This window comes from Bradysia coprophila, unplaced genomic scaffold (assembly GCF_014529535.1).
Source record: "Bradysia coprophila strain Holo2 unplaced genomic scaffold, BU_Bcop_v1 contig_151, whole genome shotgun sequence".
Classification (NCBI taxonomy): domain Eukaryota; kingdom Metazoa; phylum Arthropoda; class Insecta; order Diptera; family Sciaridae; genus Bradysia; species Bradysia coprophila.
The window spans coordinates 8,109,339-8,128,655 of record NW_023503423.1 but is presented as its reverse complement, the minus strand read 5'-3'; the positions used below and the strand labels follow the sequence as shown (position 1 = coordinate 8,128,655).

The following is a 19,317-nucleotide window of genomic DNA, read 5'->3' as shown; positions in this document are numbered from 1 at the left end:
TTAATGAATAAAGCTTCAACGTCAAAGCATCGAATTTTATATCTTATCTATGGAAACGATATAAATAGAGATGCGGTATGTGTAATGAAATTACAGCTCTGACTTCGTAATTAAATACATTTTTTTCGAGGCGAATACTAATTGAACTGTAGAATCTAATTGAATGAATTATCGATGTTCGATTTGTTTTTCTGCATTACATCCACCACAAAGAAGTATGCTTCTAATTTGAAATGTTCTTGGTGGAAAATGAATTCGGTCTCTTTTTGCTTGGTAACGAAGGTGGCGCGGGTGGTTTCTGCAATGTTTTTCTTGCAAGAGAATTGAGAGAAGTATTTTGATTAACTAAAGTATATTTTGGTCACGTAGCTAAAAAATTTGTTGAGAAAATTAAGAGTGAAATCGCGAATGGGGCTGCTTGAAAACGTAGTGGCATTTTTGTCGTACGTTTTATCGTACATCTTTTGGGTCGATTTCTTTCAAATATATTAGAGTCAAATCACACCAAGTCCTCAACATATCACTTGGCACTAAGACGGCAGCGCACACACTGACAAAAAAGTTTCGAAAAACTCATCTGTCGCAGGTAACTTTGTCTCCAGGTAATCTACAATCTACATTATCTGCCGCAGCTGTATTTTTGTATGGGGTATTGCTAAGTTACCTGCTACAACTGGGTTTTTCGAAACTTTTTTGTCAGTGCAGGGAAGCATTTTTCTTTATACAGCCACTTAAACCAGTGAGTGGTTCGACTTATTTGTTGTCTTGATCGGTCTGGTCTATTAATACAATCGCGCAATATTTTAAAGTACCTGCTTGTCACTACAGATATAGGATAAAAAGTAAGAAGAAAGAACCCCTAGAGGCCACTACGCTTTCAAGCAGCTCTACCACTAATAGTTATTTGCTCAACGAGGGAAGAAAAGTTGGAAATTCCATTTCTAGGGTGTTGTTTGTGGCCTTACAGCGGAGGTGAGAAAATGACTGTTTTCTCGCCTGTGCGTTATAAAAGCAAAATTTCGGTGAGAGGTCGGTTAAATCGTATTGACGATAAAGCAAATATTCCATCGATATCGTGAATGGCCGAAGAATTCGCGATTTGGCTCTTAATTTTGAGGTACATTGTTTGGGTGATCAGCCACAAATTCTTGATACGTTTCGATTATTGTATTGATGATAAAAGTAAAACAAAAAAACTCGTCTGCTCGTACCAAGACTTACCTTGTAAATAATTCAATGTTGAAGAACACATACTCCCCACTATCGACCATATTCAATTCTTCGGCGGCCAGCATAATTTCTCGAATGGTATTCGGATTAGCACACATTATGACAACTGAAACGAATAAGAAACGAAAAATTGATTAGATTTGCGGAACGACAGAAGTATGAGAGCGTTGCATTTGGGATTGGCTAGAAAAGACACTCACTTCGAGCCTTCTTCTTAACTTTATCTAGAAGTTTTAAAAAATCAAGTCTTGTCGTCTTCTCTTCGTCGAATTGCGCCTGTGAACTTTGATTGAGGAACCGATATATGCCGCCCAATGTAAAGTAACAATCGGAATTTCCTTTTCCGGATGCCTCGTCGTGGTTGTGGTACAGTAGCATTACGGTGTTCCAATTGAATTCTTTGAGAATGCCATGTGCTGCAATTCCGACGTGCTTATAACTACCCAGCATTCTGGTCAGTGTCGGATAATGTGTTGACTGATTGTAAAATTGCGAATATTAAACATTTAACTCGTCGACTTGTGAATACAAAAAAACCTTAAAGTTGAATGCCTCAGCAAAACCGCCTGCAGTAATCACGGGTATTTCCCATACCCCACAGTAACGGGAGACTGGTGCCAGAACATAATCGCACGTTGGTCCGAAAAATGCATCTGAGAAATTCGATTGGAGATATTGAGAAGGTGAGGGATCACTCAAAAATTTGACGGAAATACATTGATGGTGATGATGCGGTATAATGCCGACTCATCAAAGTATTTCATAAATTTTGTTTGAATATCAACCTGGCTTCTGTTTGGTATACAGTTCAAAGGCTGCCAACGGACCATACACCGACGAACATTGGGTATCTCGATATTCCATCGTTATATCCCATCCTTCCAATATACCTCCAGGTGCTCGAACTTTTTTGACAGCTAATTCCATTGCCGGCAAAACAGCGGGACTGCCACCTCGATCTGGCATATTCGATGGCAGCAACAGACCAAAAAACAATTCCCGTTTTTCTCGCACCTTCCGCACTGTTGTAACTGTTTTGCATTCATCTGACGGCTGATTGATGACAACGGTATGATTTTCAGATTCCGACGTTCCAACCGTGTAGTGATCAAAATTTTCACGTTTATTCCGTATCACATTTTCGATCAAGATTGATGGAAATTCCTTTGATTTATCTCTTAAATTTATTGCTTCGGCATCAATTTGGCTTACTACAGATATAATAAACACTATCACAATTCCTAATCTATACGCCTTCGGCATCGTTGTGCGGATGATTCTCTGTTTTGTATTATCTTACTGAAACTGTTATTATCGTCATAGTAACACTCTGTTTATTTTCCTCTGATTTTCTTATCAAACTGTAACAAGAAAACAACTCATGTAATTCGTTTTTTATGGTTTGTTATGTCGGAATGTATTTATTTCTCGACATGCCGTTTGCTATCCGAAAGGAGCAAAGCAGAAAAAAAAAAGATTTTCATTCGAATAAATGGACTTTATTATGCAGAAAATAAAGCTCGCTAAATTGAATTAGTGTAATTTGTTTATAAAACAGCAATAGAAGTAGCATTAACGGACGCTATAAACGTTCACGATTTTCCATTTCTCGCAATTGTTTCTCATTTCTGAAAATGCTTGTGATTCATGTGATGAGTAGGCATTATGACTAAACTACGATAAAATGGACATAACATTTTGAGGTTCGAGTATTATTCGACCGAATACTAGTTTTTAACTGACTTTATACGTCAGAATTTGAGTGAATATCCAGAAGGAGTCCAAAGGAAAATGTTTAGTCCATAAATTCGTTCGCATCATAGCTCTACCATAGCAGTGCTATGGTTCGCATACATTCATTTCATTTCAATACGAGACACAACAAAGAGTGAAAGATGTTTTCGAGCTTGTGTGTGACACAAAGGTAGGTTTCTATCCATTTCCGTGTTACGTAATCTCTGAACGGTACCAATTATCAGGTTCTGAGCGATAGCGGAGGACTTGACGCAGTCTAACCCCCAAAAAAAGAACGAATACTTTGGTATTTATCATCACAAAACCTTTTCTATCATATTCTCGCTTCCAATACGAACTAAACGAGCTATCACTCGACTATGTAGGTTTAAAATTACCGGAGATACGTCGTTTTGAAGTTGGTCACTTTTCATACAAAATACACCAAATTGACTTTCTCCAAACAATCAAAATCCTCCAACTTACTCTGTACGTTTCTATCTATATATCTATCGATGGACTATCTCGGAAAGTAGTCAGCCAATCTACATGAAATTTTGTAGGAGGCTCAGAGTGAACATAAAAATAAAAATGGGATACGCCATTACCCCAGGAAAAATCAGAATTTTGTTTTATTGGCCTCGAAGTGACTTCTGAGTGTGGTTTTTGAAGGCCGGGTACGCGTTTTCAGTTCTAGCTGCGCTATATTGAAGCGTGCGGATAAATTTTCTTGAGGTCTGTTCCTGAGCATCTGCCATATGCGACGTAGATTGATCTAATTGGGTGTAAAATTATTTTTTTTTTCGTAACGACGCTGGCTGAAAGCGTCAACTCTAGCGATATTATTCATTTTAGAAATTCTACTACAAAGACTGCGTCACACTTTTCTCGTAGAGATTTTTGTTGGGATTATGTATAAGAAGTGTTGCTTGCTTGTATAGATGAACTTTATGATATTTTGGTTACAATCAGTGAATGAATGCAGATCCACATGAATACTTTGTTTCAGCGTAAACATTGATAATACCAATGTGAGCACTGCGTGAAGTCAGCATCGTTCTACAATTTTTCTACATTTTAGTTGTAAAAAGCAGATCTCGTTTGCACAAAACGTGAATTCACGTGGTGCTGAAAGTCGTATTATTGATGCTTATGCGTAAACAAAGTACTCAGTTGGTTGTGCACCAGCTGGTGGATAATTATGCACAAGAAATTTATTGATTGTATGATTTAAACACTAGGGCTTAAACAAAGCACCAAAGTTTGGTCGTAGTAGAGAAAAATAGAGTATTAAGTCACGACAGTGTATCATGAAATTTCACATTTTTACACTGTTTCAAGGTCATGTGATTAGAGCAAAAACTCATCTATTTGACATAGGTAATATTCTTCTACTGTGCTAGCAGCATTGCTAGGTGCTTTGCCTCATAAATAATCTCTGCAATGAGTCATTATGACTCTCAGCGAACCATTCTCTCTATTTTTGAAAAACTTTTCCTGAAATCATTTTTAATTAAATCGGCTTTTATGAGAACAATCTAATTTTTAGACGTGTAGAATAGAATTCGTATTCAATGACACTCAAACTGAACGGGATGTCATAGTGGTTTGGAAAAAGTTTTTTTTTTCTATTAAATATTTATTCTTCCCCGAGCAAACTAATATCAACTTCAACAAATTTTATTGACGGATGGTATACCGTTGGTATAAATATATTGTTCGAAGCGTTATTATGTCTCTGGTTCAATTCGGAAACATATATAGATGATATGTTGCATATATACGTGCTCCATAACAACATTTTCAAATTTTATCACGTAGAACAAAGTAATTTTAACAAAATACCATTAAAATGGGATAAAAAGAAAATCGCTGAAACAAAAGCCATTTTTTTCGGGCGGTTCAACTGTATAAACATTCACTCATTCCATTGTATAATGTACACCTCACACATCAATTTTCTGTTCAAAATATTGTTAATGGGCTTCTATACACTTTGTCGTTCATATCACATACAACAAAATATTGACTTCAAGAATTTAATATAAAAGTGGATGTGAGCCAGAGAAGGCGGCAATCCTGCAGACTTTTATCCAAATCCGACAGATCAGAAGGTACACTGAACTGTACGATATGTTTCATTCAACAATAGGATGTTTAAGTTTCTTAGAATAACATTTTCGTTTACAAGTTGTATTGTTGTTGGCGAAGATATGATTCCTTTTTCAGCTTCCTTTTTTCATCAAAAAAAAGTCCTTTATCAACTTTATGAAATAGTTCTTCGTTATATGCAATGAAACGCTACACGACAGTTATATTTATGAGTCGTTAAACATTTTGTATTATGTGCTTTAAATCGCCAGAAAAAACTATGATTTATTTCAGCAATTTCTAACAGTAAAACAATACAATTTAGACGATTTAACTTTTTGATTTTCTGCAACAATGTTCTTCTACTACATACCACCGTCTGTGGATGGATATATATCTGCGATAAATAAAACAAGACTTTCGTTTGATAAGTTGAGACAAAACAGTACAAGAAACTATACAATTTGTTAAGCTAATCTAAAACCATCATTCCCTTGTTTTTTCTCTGTATATTTCTCCGAAAATTCTGTGTGAATCTGCTTGAACAGCATATGGTCGAAATGGCAATGAACGATGAGTGAAAGTGATGGGTTTTGGAATTTGCATCCCAAAAAATTTCTTGTTCAAAAATGAGATAAATCACCATCGATCTAGACCATACAAAATTTTATAGAAACGAAACGCTTCAAGCAGCCGCACGTCACACGTTTGCATTTAAAGAGGTATACTAGTTTTGAGTACAATGCACCTAGCATAGAAATAGAATATTGCTTATGTGAAATAGAGTAATATTAACATCCCAACATCCCAACATCAGTTTGTATAAGATACACATTTCGTATACTTTTACACCAATACATGTATACGCTGACACTATTTCGCCTTTGATAGTTCAATTTGCTCTCTTAATTAAGAGGGCAAACACCCATACCAATACAATTTTCGTATTTGATGTTGGGACCACATATTTTACGTAATTTTGTTCGAAATTTCCTCACTATGTATAATTACTCTTAGGTTTAAACGAAATGTTGTTCTACCCGGAGTACCCGAATAAATTTATGCACAAAACACTCTTGATAGGCCGATACGGCTCTCAGAAAAACGGCCAGTGAGGTGAATACTGTTGACTTCCGAATCTCGAAAAAAACTAAAATTTTAGAAGAACTCTCAGCGGCTGTGGCACAGGGCCTATTTTAAGGAAATTAAATTTCCAAAAATTCTCACATTTTTCCATCACTTTTCGACATGTCATCTAAAAACACAACAGATTGCATCGTAAATGTTGTTTTTCATGTCTTTGAGCTTAACTGATTACTTCTAAATGAGATCTAACAGAAAACAAAATTTGGAAATTTTAAGAATTTTTGTGAAATTTGTGAAATTTTGGAAATTTTTGGAAATTAAATTCCTTAAAATAGGCCCTGCTCTTGGCCCTGCTGGTGGCATTAGGACATCACGCACACTCGACCATATCCACTGCCATTTACTTCAATCAACATGTACGTATAGAATAGGGTGCAGTGGCTTGTAAAACGTTTTTTCTTCTTCAATCAACTCAACATGAAATCGACTCATCAAATCCATCGCTGCCTCTTAACTCATTTTATAAACAATACCACTGCTAGCACTGATCCTAGCAGAAACATAGAAAATATTCGGGGCAGATGAAATCACCAAACCAAGAAATGCCAAGCGGGAGCTCTTATCACTAAAGCCTACAAATTTGACACGTGTCAAGTCAGAGTGAGTTCATGCTAGGAGTAGTGCTATGCAAGGTTCTTTGGTGCAACACAATTATTGAGCTAATGTACGAGCCTAAAAATGTGTTCAACGAGAAGACGGTCATTCCACACTTCAAATCATTGAAAAAAGAAAGAGTTTCATTAAAGAAAAGGATTACTGTTATCTCCACAGTTCACAATACCACAGAAAAGGTGCTTCTTTCTTCTTGATAAATTGCGTAATAGACTAGAAGCTTTTTATGTCGTTTGGCTAAATAGACCCCTTTCTGTTTTGAGATTATGATCTTATAACTTTACATTCGAAGGTGGACCCTACCAGCGGCGCCAGCCACCGGCTGATAACATTATGATTATGATTTATGGAAGTGATTTTTTATTATGCTACGGTTGTTTTTGTTGTGCACACAGTGATTTGACTGGTTGAGCCGACTGGACCGTAATTTTTAAGTATTAGAGCGATATTAAAATGTAATCAAAAAGTTTTATGTCACGTTCTTTCGTCATTAAATTTGATGAATTTGCGCGAGTTATTTGCATTGAACCGTCTTTGAATTTTTATGTGTCTCTTTTCTGAACAAACACACAAAAAAATTAAATTAAAATTTCGGTATATATACAGGCAGGTACTTGATGCCAACCGAGGCAAACATAATGGAATTACTTTTACGTTGATGCTTCGCAAAGGAATGAATGAATGAATGGTATAAAAAGTGAAACGTTCTGGGTGGGTAGATGATATTAAGACATAGCTACTGCATTTGTAAATTGATTGTATTGAATGGTTGAAGTCAAATTGTTGAGGCAGAAGACACGTGAGCAATTTGGCGTTGCTGAGATTGTCCGTGTGTTTTCGACCTAAGAGTAATCGATGCTTTGCTGAAAAGCCTGCATTAGGGCGCTTTTGAAGACTGTCATTTTGATTATTTTTGCCGTTATCTTTACAAAAAATTGTTTTTTCAAAAATGCGACCACTAAAGTGTTAGCCCTGAGAAAAGTCAGCAGTTTATGCAAAATTTTGGCAGCTGTCGACTTTTCTCAGCTGGTCACACTGCAACAAATTAATCTGTTAATTGGAAGCTAACACATTAGTGGTCGTCGTCATCATTGCGGTTTAACATTTTTCAAAAACGATTTTTATAAAAACTTATCATTTTTCAATGAAAAACGCACAGATGTAGGCAACGATACCAGCGAATCATCCATTCCTCTCAACTGCTTTTCTTTATTGTTCCCGCAGATTTATTGTGTCTTAAATCCATGTATAATTTTCAGTTATTCAAGCCGAAAATTGGGATTTCGTTGGAGCACTTTTACGAATTAAATTTATTCTGAGCATCGAATCTAATGTCTTTAAAAACTTTTCAAAGCATCCCATAATTGGCAAAACAAACAGTTCGTTTTCTTCGTTATTTTTTGTGCGTATTTTCCCCTAATTTTTAATCTGCCATATTCATTTCATTCCAGCTCTAATTTTGGTATTTATTTTCCTTTTTCCCATATCAAAACACTGTGTTCGTCCTTTCTTATTCACCAATCAACCCAATTTTATACATTGTGTAATTCAAATTGGATTCCATTTAACGTTTCTTTGCGCTCCTCCGTACCATGTATCCAGTTAGAAGAGACGGTATATTTCACTCCGTTGGATACTTTCATACAAAGTTTATATAATTAGATTTTCATTCATTTACTTTGATATATTAAGTCGTTAGAAGTATTTTACTCAAAATATAAAAAAATGAAAAGAAAAAAAAAACCGAAGGGAAACGAACACCTTGCACCCCAAACCTAATTCGAGTTGTACAAAGGTGATAAAATAAGAGTCTCTTATCATTTCATTTATGTGGCAGCCAGGCTGTATTCAGCTCAATGTATATAGACAGTCTGTTTCTACCAACAACACAGACTATTCCATATTTTTCTCAACAAAAAATGTGATTGGATGTTAGTGACAATCCACTGGATTCCAATGACAATAAATTAAAAATTTACTGAATTGGTTGCCATAAAATGAAGTAAGTTGTAAGTGGCTGAGGAGGGTTGGCAGTTTTTCCATAGTCGACCTTAGAAATTCCGTTTTATTATTATTCATTTGTGAGATACAGATTCGTTTTATTGATACACCAGAGTGCAGCTTTCAAGTGCTATTTTTTATCGAAGCAACGTTTTAAATTGCTGTAAAATACAAATTCATTGTTCTTTTCCATAAATTTAAAACTCGAATTAGTTTTCCATTTGGATGGCAATAAAATGCTGCGTTCAGTTAAAGAACATAAGCGATAGCCCGTCGTCCCCAGTAATAATGTTACAATTTAAAGGAATGTTTTTCTTCAGAAAAATGACCTTTTTCTATTAAATTGAAATAGAATCCAGAATCTCATAGATCACAGAAAAGGGACATATTAAAACCAGCAAGAAAACCATAAAAGAAAATCATCGTCTGCTATAAATCATGAAATAACGAAAATTCGGTAAAAAAAAGAGAAACGTTAAAGCTTCGCATTTAACAGCCAGGTATAGAGCGGTGTGTGTATATCATGATGTTGGTTTCAGAGAATAATTGCATTTTATTTTGAAGAAGTTCTTTAAGTGACACTCGTTAGTGAGATAAGTATTTCCAGTCGACGTAGTGTTCTTACTCAACAACTCTTATTAAATTTGAGCTACTTAATTTAAACTGTATTTTCACATTCTCAGTTCCTTTTCAAGTGATTTCTGTTCTATTTCGCTTCCATTAACAAAGACTGTTAAAGAAGGAAACCGAAGAAGGACGCCAAAAGCTTTGGAATGAAGTGCAGCATTATGTGCTTAGAAATTCATGGGATGATGCAACTAGTAGACTAGGAAGTCCCTAAAAATAGTCTAAATAATAGACAGGAGTGCTGACAATCAGTCAAAAAACCCTTAAATAGTAAATGTGACGCAAGTCCTTTATCTTACTTAAAAAATAACTGATATCGCTGAGAGTGACGCATTCTGCGCCTGTACGCAAAAGTTTTATCAACACAAGATGAACCCAAAACATTTTAAAAAGAAAATTTTACAAAAACAATTGCGTCACAAGTGGCAAATGTTGAGGAAACTAGGGTTAATGGTTAAAATATGGGAAAAAAAGTCCTGAAAGATTAAATTTAAACGGAAGACAGCCGAATCATCTGCCACTGTGTGACGCAATTTTTTTTCACTCATGTCGAAAATAACCCAAAACCATCGAAAAATCCGATGGAAGTTAGGAAGTGCCAGAGGAATCATCTGTCATCCCAAAATTGAGGAACCAACCTTGGAACATCTCACTCATGTCGAAAATAACTTAAAACCATCGAAAAATCTGATGGAAGTTAGGAAGCACCAGAGGAAGTTTATACTTAATGATTCCAGTAATTTCCAACAAGAAACACATTCCAAAACAACGCACCTTTCACCACATTACCATCCATATCATGCACCAAAATATACAACACACACACCTACAAATTGGCTTTTATATGGCATTTATATGGAGACTTTGAGGAGCTCCAGCTCCCAAGATATGGGTTTTTTCCAACTTTTGAAAATTCCATTCTTATTTTGGGGCCATTATTAGCCTACAACTAAATTTCAGGAAAATCTATAGAAACGTTTGGGAGTTGCTGGATCCACTTTTCCATAGGAACTAAGTAACTAACTAAATTTTGCTTCTTTCATACAAAAATCAATATTTCGAAGTTCAATATCTCGGCCAATTTTGAAGCTGCAGTAACGTGTGATAGCTTGGGGGTCGTTGGAGTTAAGGGGGAGAAGTCAAAAAGTTGCTGTGAATATGCTCCACCGTCCTCAAAAATTTTTTGTTAAAACATTTTTGGTAGTGGACTTGCGTCACGACCGCTTAATAACGTGCGGGCATGATAATCTCAGTTCCCTTCTAATTAAAATGAGACTGAGAGATGACCTTAACTGCAGAAGGTTTGGTGACGGGAAAATGTATTCAACGGCAACGGCATTTTTGGTTTGACTTTTCATTTTACAAATATTTTGGAACATTTTACCGCTATTAACGCAATGTTAAAATTTTAAAAGATATTAGTGGACATGATTGAATCCACTTGTGATGCTCATCAAACAACAACACCATAGCATCGGATCATACTGATGTAATCAACACTGTAATCAACGCGACAAAACAACTCCATCCAAACCAAACAACTCTAATAAACATCACAATTTCACCGCATATTATACAAAGTTGTGAACAAAAGCAAAGCACAATGGGCCTAACGAGGATGGCTCCCGTGTTAATTTTCTATAGGCTCTCTAAAAGTGTTGTGCAACAGTTTATTTAAAATTAATTGTGAGAAGAATGGCCAATAATCAAGAAGCCTCAAAAGCCTTCGATCCGTTATCCAATTGTGCATCTTATAAATTGCGAAGTCTTTTTCTTTCGTTTTTTTTTCAGCTAAAAATAAATTTGCTTCTAATTACCAATTACCATAACGTATCGTAACGTGTCGTTAAATGTTTTGACTTTGGAAACATTTGTTCAAATACATAACATTGATGGATAAACAAGAGATCATTTTCTTGTACACAAAATAATTTAAAGCGGTAAACAATTTAGAAAGAATCATAAACTTCCGATGAAGTTCAATTTATTTAATAAATCTTCTCAACGAGCAAATCGCTGATTGTATCTTCCACGATACAGAGGACATCAGTGAAATTCAGAGATGAATTTGCTTCAGCTGTTTTTCAGCTGGTCTACTTATACATACGAAACTGCTCATACGCCTTTATACGGTTTTACCACTACCACGCGTGTGCGTGTAACTATTTCATCCGTATATAAACAAGTATAAAGCTTGTTTCCACTTTGCACCAAAAACGTACTCCGTGTGAGAGACGAAATTACATTTCTTCAATTTTTGCTTTGTTTACTTGCAAGCTTTCTCTCTCTCTCTCAGAGTAGTTTTTGTTGACTGGAAACCATAATTAAGCATTTTTGTTTGCTGAAAAACAGTTGTAGCAATATCATGTCTAATTTTCACTGACGTACCCTGATAGTTTATTTTTTTAAATCCACGTATTTTGACAGATAAACGTCCCATATTCTAAACAGTCTATTATCCGACACACCTGTAAAAAAGATAAACAAATTTCCGAATCTTCTAAAAACTTATAATGTGGCAATTGGCAATCATTAAAATGTAATGATGGTGTCTGTACTCTTGAATAAATTTTTATAATTCAAGAACAAGGTCGTTTTAGCAATAATTCTTTCGATTAAATAAATATGAATCGGACGTTCTCAGTCAACAACTTAAAATTTTATTTTAATTGTGAAGTATTTCTTACACCTTTCCAGGGCCGTAGTAGGGTCGGGCTGAGTCTATTTCCCAATTTTGTTAATAAATTCGTTTTTTATTCAGCCCATTCAGTAGCTAACGATCTTTTCCTTTCTAGTTGAAAATCATTATTTTGGAACTGGATTACAAGTTATTATCTACTGGAAGGATTGGACACATACGCAAAGTTCAGAGGTGCTCATGTGAGATTGAATAATAACAATTTGTTCAGAAGGTAATTATTTTCGAATTAGAATCGTTTCTAACATTAAATGTGTATTATGGTCGACCTCAACTATCTTTTTTTCTGGACAAAGAACCAAACATTAGGTTAATTGAATCAATTTGCTTTGCCAGCGAAAACAAAATAAAAATATTTTCATGTATGTACAGGCTAGCTATTAGTGTTATACCAGAAAGTAAGAACGGTTATTCGATTACAATACACTACCGATTTTCGAATAAAAGATAAATAATTACCGTCCGACAATGTTAACTTGAATTCTCAAGGTAAATTCCTACAGGTAATTTGATAGTTTGGGTATAAAACATCGATTGTAATTGATATGAAATCACAATCGATGGATTTTAATGAAATACACGTTCCAAAAACGATGTCAAATTACCATCGTAATCACACGCACAGAAATTGTTATTAATGTAAGTAAACTCCAGTCAACTATTACCAAAATATACAGTCGTCGTTAGTGATATTTGGACATTAATTTGTTTCAGCTGTTCCAATCATATAATAAAAACAAAAGTGCTTTGTACAGGCGGCACACGGGTGGAAGTGGTCTGAAGACGTTTGAGCTGTATTTTAATGACTTGATTTTTTGTGTACTACATTTCCCCCAAAAAAGTAACAAGGCCAGTTACACAAGGAAATTTGGCTGAAGATTTTTTTGCCTTTTGCCAGAAAATTTCATTTGGCTCTCTGGCTAATTTTAGTCTTTGATCATGACTTATAGTGTTTATGTTTACCTTCGAGTATTACATGATATGTTATCAGAATTGGACGATAAAATCTAACCAAATATGACACAAGTGTTCAGACAGATTTCATTAGTAGTAACTGCAGCACCAACTCCCAAAACAGAAAACATTTCGAATTTCACCTTTCTCTCTTTCTTTCTCTCTCTCTCTCAAAATTTACTTTGTTCGTTGATTTGATGCTTAACGAAACTATAACAAATAGAACTATAACAAGTGTTTCGAGCTTAAGGCTTACGATTTAAGTTGATAAGAGAATTGACTTTGATCTGACCTGTATTTTAACTTTTTATCACTTCAAAACTAGTAGGTCAACCTGAAGTTCAGGTCCTGAACGTTTGGCAATGTTGAATTATAACATAATTTTCGATATAGTCAGAGTTAAGCTAAATCAACGTATTTCTTTGTGCAACAGGTAACGAGTAATTTCGCGCCGCGCGAGATTACACATATTATAGTGGAATTTCGCGCCCATACATTTTTCAATGGCTAACTTGATTTAGAGAATTTTTACGAGTACCTGGCGATAAATTGGCGGTAGATTCAGTTGAGTATCAGGCACATAAATTTTGGAGATGCGAATTTTATTCTAACACCCTAGAGCTTTGTATCAGGGATACCGGTATCCTTAGAAAGTGTGGATTTTCCTTTTACAAAACGTTAGGATACCGGTATCCCAACTGAGATACACGTATTTTGTATCAAGGATACCGGTATCCCGACATAGAAAGTGTGGATTTTCCTTTTACAAAATGTTAGGATGCCTGCATCGCAACTGAGACGTTGCGAGATTCCTACCAGCAAGAAATTCCTAATGGGCGCGAAATTACACTAATAAAGTAGGAATTTCGCGTGGCGCGAGATTCCTACTTTAATAGTGTAATTTCGCGCCCATACGGCCGTGCAACATTGGCTTGTGTCCATTCAAAACGTGCGTTAAAAATAGTTTCAGGCCAGGTTTCAGGCCCTAATAAATGACCTTAACCCAGTCTCGACCAGTATTATCCTTTAAACTCGAACATTTCCAATCTCCAGCATATGATCTGAGGCTAGTACTGACAATCCCAGATCCAATGCGCGAAACAATGTATTGAAAATGGGTTTTTTATCGGTTTTGCTCTATTCCAAGCATTTAAATTATGAAAATTCGAATGATTTAAATTGACCTTTATTCTTCGTTAAAAACATTTTAAAACCTAACACTCTGGCGGGTAAATAATTAACATTCTCTGAAGGCATAAAGCAAAGCAATTATAATTTTAATGTCGAAAAGATACTGACGACGAAATCCCCTGGATAAACGAAAATTGTCATCCACTCTGAAACCCGACACCCGACACGATATACGAATATATATACTGTTCCCGCAATTAAATTCTTTCTTCTTTTTTTCTGTGAAACATTAAACGGAACGACATTCAAAGAAAAATTGGATTTATAAACGCAAATCATTTTTTTTTGATTAAATAAAAATGTTTGGATTGTAATACTGAATTTACGAGCATTAAAAATGTCTAAAATTGACGCAATAAATGCGAAAACGTAATATCTTAATTGTTATTGCAAATTAGCAATTAAAATTAAAATTCCGTCGTGTTTTGTGCTACTGAATACTATCTGATCGATTCAATAGAATTTGCAGCCGATATCGAAATACTGATTGATCTAAAGTTTTCGAAGGATAATCTTTGTCAATATACTTTGAGCATTTAACAGTCCAGAGCTGCAATACAAAAATCTTATCTGATGTCAATCCACAATATGAAATTGATCAATACTCAAAAAATCACCAAATTCAAAATTCAAACTTTCGTCAGAAACTCAAACAAAAACTTTGAAATTTTTCTTCTTTTTCTCAATGCTCTGTTCAAAAGTTTCATCACATCCAATCCACCACCCTGTTATTCCTCATAAATAGATTTTCACTTTCGTTATTTCGATCAGGTTTTCTGTGAATCGATACAGATGCGTTGGTGTTCAAAGCTAATACAATATGCTAAATCTCTTCATGGAGACAGAGACAATGCACATTGTATGTAGATATGCATTTGCATTGTGCAGCCTCAATGCATATTAATTAGGCAAAGTGTGAAAAATCAATCAATATTCAAATGAAGAAAACGTTTTTATTTATTTGATCAAAACTCCAATTCTGTAACATTGATCTGCTCATTACATACTAATCACGTTATTAAATTACGTAATTATAACAGACGGGCGAACTGTAATAATCCGATTGCAATAATGTTGTTCACAGAACTATAAAATGCATCGTTTGATTAACATGCCAATCGTTTTTTATTGCACTAACAGCAATTAAAGTTTATTTCCCGTTTTACACATTAATAACGAACAGCTTAGTTTCGTAGTTTGTATATTTTATTGAGTAAATTGCTACCCACTAATTGAACAATTTGAACAATTTTCCTTTCATGTATTGGCTGTGTGAATTCCAATAACACTTTTTATTACATCAAGCCGCTCCGTTGAGCTGCTGTTTTCTTCACGAAACTAAAAGGAAGCGGACATGATAATAGACCAGTTGCGGTGTAGAAAAGTTACGAATTAACTTCTCATTATAGCGAGTTTCAAGTTGCAACCGCAGGGATAATTTGTGATGTAATTAAACAAACTTTACAAGAATATGGTCTTTGTCATCAGATAGCGATTAAAGCCGAAGAAACTTCTAAGTTTTTCGTATACACTGCATTTCTTGTTGTGGTTGAGTCACTAAAAACTCTGTGAAAAGAATGACTTTTTTACAGGAATGTAAAAACTTTCATGAGACGAAGATCAGAAGATATTGTTTAGTTTGTGAGCGCGCTAGTAAAATAACAAAAACGCGACAGAAAAAGATTAAAACTGCAAAACTCGGATAAAGTTTTCTCTTTGCTGGTGAGCTGATTGATGAAGAGTTGATAAGCAACTACAACAGCATTATACTTATATTTAATGATAGCGACACTGACTGTCTAGTACAAAGGCTCGCCAGCCAAAGAAATTTGAACAGACAATTCGTTTATTTTAAAGTTTAAATTAAACCCATAACACTTAACCTTTCAGAAACGGCATCAATGGTAAAAGTAAATGATGACCTCATACAGTGAAATGAATGTTAAACATAATGAAGTAAAAGATTTTGTTGGTTACACAACCGAAGTAACAGTTTTCATGACTTTGTTGTAATATACCTGCCGTTTCTTAAAGCGTAATGGAACTGTTGAAAACTAATGATGATATTGGCAAATTTTAAAGCTCATTATTTCGGTTAAATAAAGCATTTTGTTCTTCTACAAAGTTTTATTGATCTTCGAATATTTCCTATAATTTGTTTCAAGGCCGGTTGTACATATTGTACGAGCTGTAAACGTGTAACCAAGAACTCTTAGCATTGGAATTGGAAATAAATTTCACTAAAAAGCTTTGAACAACACATTTTCTGTACCATTGTCTTAACTTGCCATTCAAATTTTAACATCTGCATTTTAATATGTTTATTGTTCTCGTATCAACTTTAGCAGATGTCCCAAAATTTCCCTAATTGCAACTTAAATTATTCATTGTCTGTTTGTGGCCAGCAGGTGTTCCGTTTTCCTTAAATTATTTAATTTAAATCAAAGCTTTCCTTTATATCACTCAGTCTATGCTCAGTCTATTTTCGACGACAGTCCCAGCAACAACGAATAATGAAGAAAAAACATCAAATCAAGTTATCTGATACGGTTCTCAAAATGATTGCAATCTATTACGCCGTGGGACTGTGGAAGACTAAGAAAGGGATCGGTTATTTGCCGCAATTTATTTACTTTCTCTCTTTCATGGCATTCAATCTAGCAACAAGCGTCGAAGCCTGTACATCTGACGACAAGTACAACATTATTTTTCTAGCCGTACTTGTCCTTATTGGAACAGCACAGGTCTACCGAATGTACTTCATTTTCGTTAAGCAAAATCGTTTTCTTCAATTGATGCGGGACATTTGTGTTAGTGACACTGACGATTATTTAGCCTTTTGCAAGGCTGACAAAAAATTGAAAAAATTTATGTCACTCGTCACATATTTTCTTGCCACTTCATACACGTTGTGCATTGCTGTCGCAGGCCTACCTTTGGTTAGGAAAAAATTAATTTTCGATATCGCTTTCCCGTGGAACTACAAAACTAAAAAATTCGCGTTTTGGATGGCTTACACACTTGTAGCTGGAGTGTACACACTATCTGTTAGTATAGTCTTCTTTTCCAGCATGATGTGGTACATGATGATGAGCTTTGTGGTTAAGTATGAGATGCTAGAAAGTGACTTTAAAAACTTGGGCTTTTTGAAAAATAACGAAATGGAACGGAGAAGTTCTGAAGTGAAGGAACGCGTCTATGTTCAAAATTTGGTTATAGCCATCAAATGTCTAGAAAATATCGATAGACTGCTCGAAGAGTTCACATCATTTTTCTCCAGTTTATTTCTGTTTCAAGTCGTCACAAGTAGTACATGTATCTGTGGAACTATCTACTGTTTGGCGTTTGTAAGGATATTTTTAACTGATATTGTGGCTGCTTTTTTATTAATAAAACTTCGTAGGGCAACCACGAAAACTTATTTCAGGATGCATTTTACTTCGTAGAACTAGTGTACTGCCTCTTCGATGTTCATTGTTCTGTACTTGGGAAACGAAATAATGGTGTCCACTGGCAGGCTTTCCTACTCCCTTTTCGAGTCTAATTGGACAATACAGACGCAGTCCTGCAAAAAGCATATTCTTATCGTAGCGGAGCGCCTTAAAAAACCGAAAGAGTTGATAGTTGGCAAATTATTCGCTATGAATCTGTACACATTTACTTGGGTAAGTAAACGATTTGGTGGGACTAACGTTTTGATCGGGTGTAACCTTTTCAGATCGTTAACCGTTCCTTCAGCATGTTTAATATTTTACGAAATTTTCGAAAGTGAGAGATGGAGCTTTTGGTCTGTCATTTTCACGTAAGTTGTACAGTGGAGCATTTTGTAATTTTAGAATAAAACTGGAAATTTATGTTCAGAAACTGATTGTTTTATCGAAGACGCGTCTATATTCCGAAGAATAGTAAAACTGAGTGATTTACAATCCGTGATGCCGTGATGCCAAGATAAACAAATGTAGATCACGCTCCCTCGTACATACAAATTTGTTGGCCGCTGATGCTCGGTCGTTGGAGGGAGCTTTTAGTGCCTGTGTGCGTTTTGTGTATGGATTGAGGCGCTACGACAGTACTCGGGATCACGTTGAAGGATTGTTAGGTTGTGACATTATTACGTATCTGAAGCGTCGGCGCTGCTCGTTCATGCATGGCCTTGTTCTGTTTAGGGAACCGAAGTTTCTCTTCGATAAGCTGGCTGATGGAAGGTCTGCGCGTAGTCGTCAGTATGCTATTTCGAGGCATGTTTCTGCTCAGTACAACAGGTCGTTCTTTGTTAGAACCGTCGCTGACTATAATGCGATTCCTGTCGGTGTGAAAATGATTAACTCCCTGTCCAGGTTTTCTGACGCGTGTCTGGATCTTTTTTGTCCTCACTAAAGTCGTGTTCGATCGGTTTGTACGGACTGGGCTTGCTTGTCGGCTCTGTGATTGAAAAAATTCGTTTTTGGACTATTTTGTTCCGATTCATCGTATGTTAAACGTTCTTGGACGTAGTGTCTGGTAGCACCTTGGAGTAAGTTTTTGTTCATTTATGTTATTATTTTCTCATTTGATTTATTGCCGCATTGAAATAGTTTTGGTTTTTAATGTTTCTCGTTTTAATTTGTTTTTTCTTTCTGTTGTGTTAATAGAGAGAGTTTAATAGTGTGAATTTAATCGTAAGGATATTTGTACAAGGTTTTTCCTTTTTGTTCTGTGATAAATAAAGTTGAATTGAATTGAATATTTTCTGGGAAGACGCTTTCACCTGCGATTCATAAAATTTTTCGTTTTAAAACACTCGAACCTAAAAAATTCGATTCGTGAAGTGTGATAAAGGATTTTCATATATATCAAAACTAGTACTATAAACTCCACATCGTCAGTGGCTTGAATTGGCCATCTTGCAAAGCAAAGGCATTTCAAACGCACATGAATTATAACTAAAAATAACATTTTTCAATAAAAGACGCTAGTTAAATGTAAGGTAATGTGAAAACTTTGTTGCGGCTATAATATTTATTCATGTGAAAAGTAAAAGCAAATGGTATACA

At 35.3% G+C, this 19,317-nt stretch overlaps 1 protein-coding gene and 1 long non-coding RNA gene across 5 annotated transcripts in view; both read right to left on the bottom strand.

Moving 5' to 3' along the window:
* Positions 1–19,317, bottom strand: part of LOC119074813 (atrial natriuretic peptide receptor 1-like) — a 151,265-nt gene that overhangs the window by 9,695 nt on the left and 122,253 nt on the right. Inside the window, exons 2-5 of one of the 4 annotated variants that reach the window (XM_037181099.1) lie at positions 2,016–2,673; positions 1,768–1,883; positions 1,431–1,707; positions 1,222–1,336 (exon numbers count right to left, since the gene is read on the bottom strand). In XM_037181099.1, the coding sequence (XP_037036994.1) occupies positions 1,222–1,336; positions 1,431–1,707; positions 1,768–1,883; positions 2,016–2,493 (986 nt within the window). In that variant the 5' untranslated portion in view covers positions 2,494–2,673. The remainder of the gene's footprint in view (positions 1–1,221; positions 1,337–1,430; positions 1,708–1,767; positions 1,884–2,015; positions 2,674–19,317) is intronic. The other 3 variants (XM_037181100.1, XM_037181101.1, XM_037181102.1) reach the window with 3 other exon arrangements.
* LOC119074819 lies at positions 3,368–10,121 on the bottom strand. The gene is made up of 3 exons (XR_005087259.1): positions 10,111–10,121; positions 4,150–4,152; positions 3,368–3,473 (listed from the first exon to the last, which is right to left on the bottom strand). It is a non-coding gene; the product is annotated as an uncharacterized LOC119074819 (long non-coding RNA).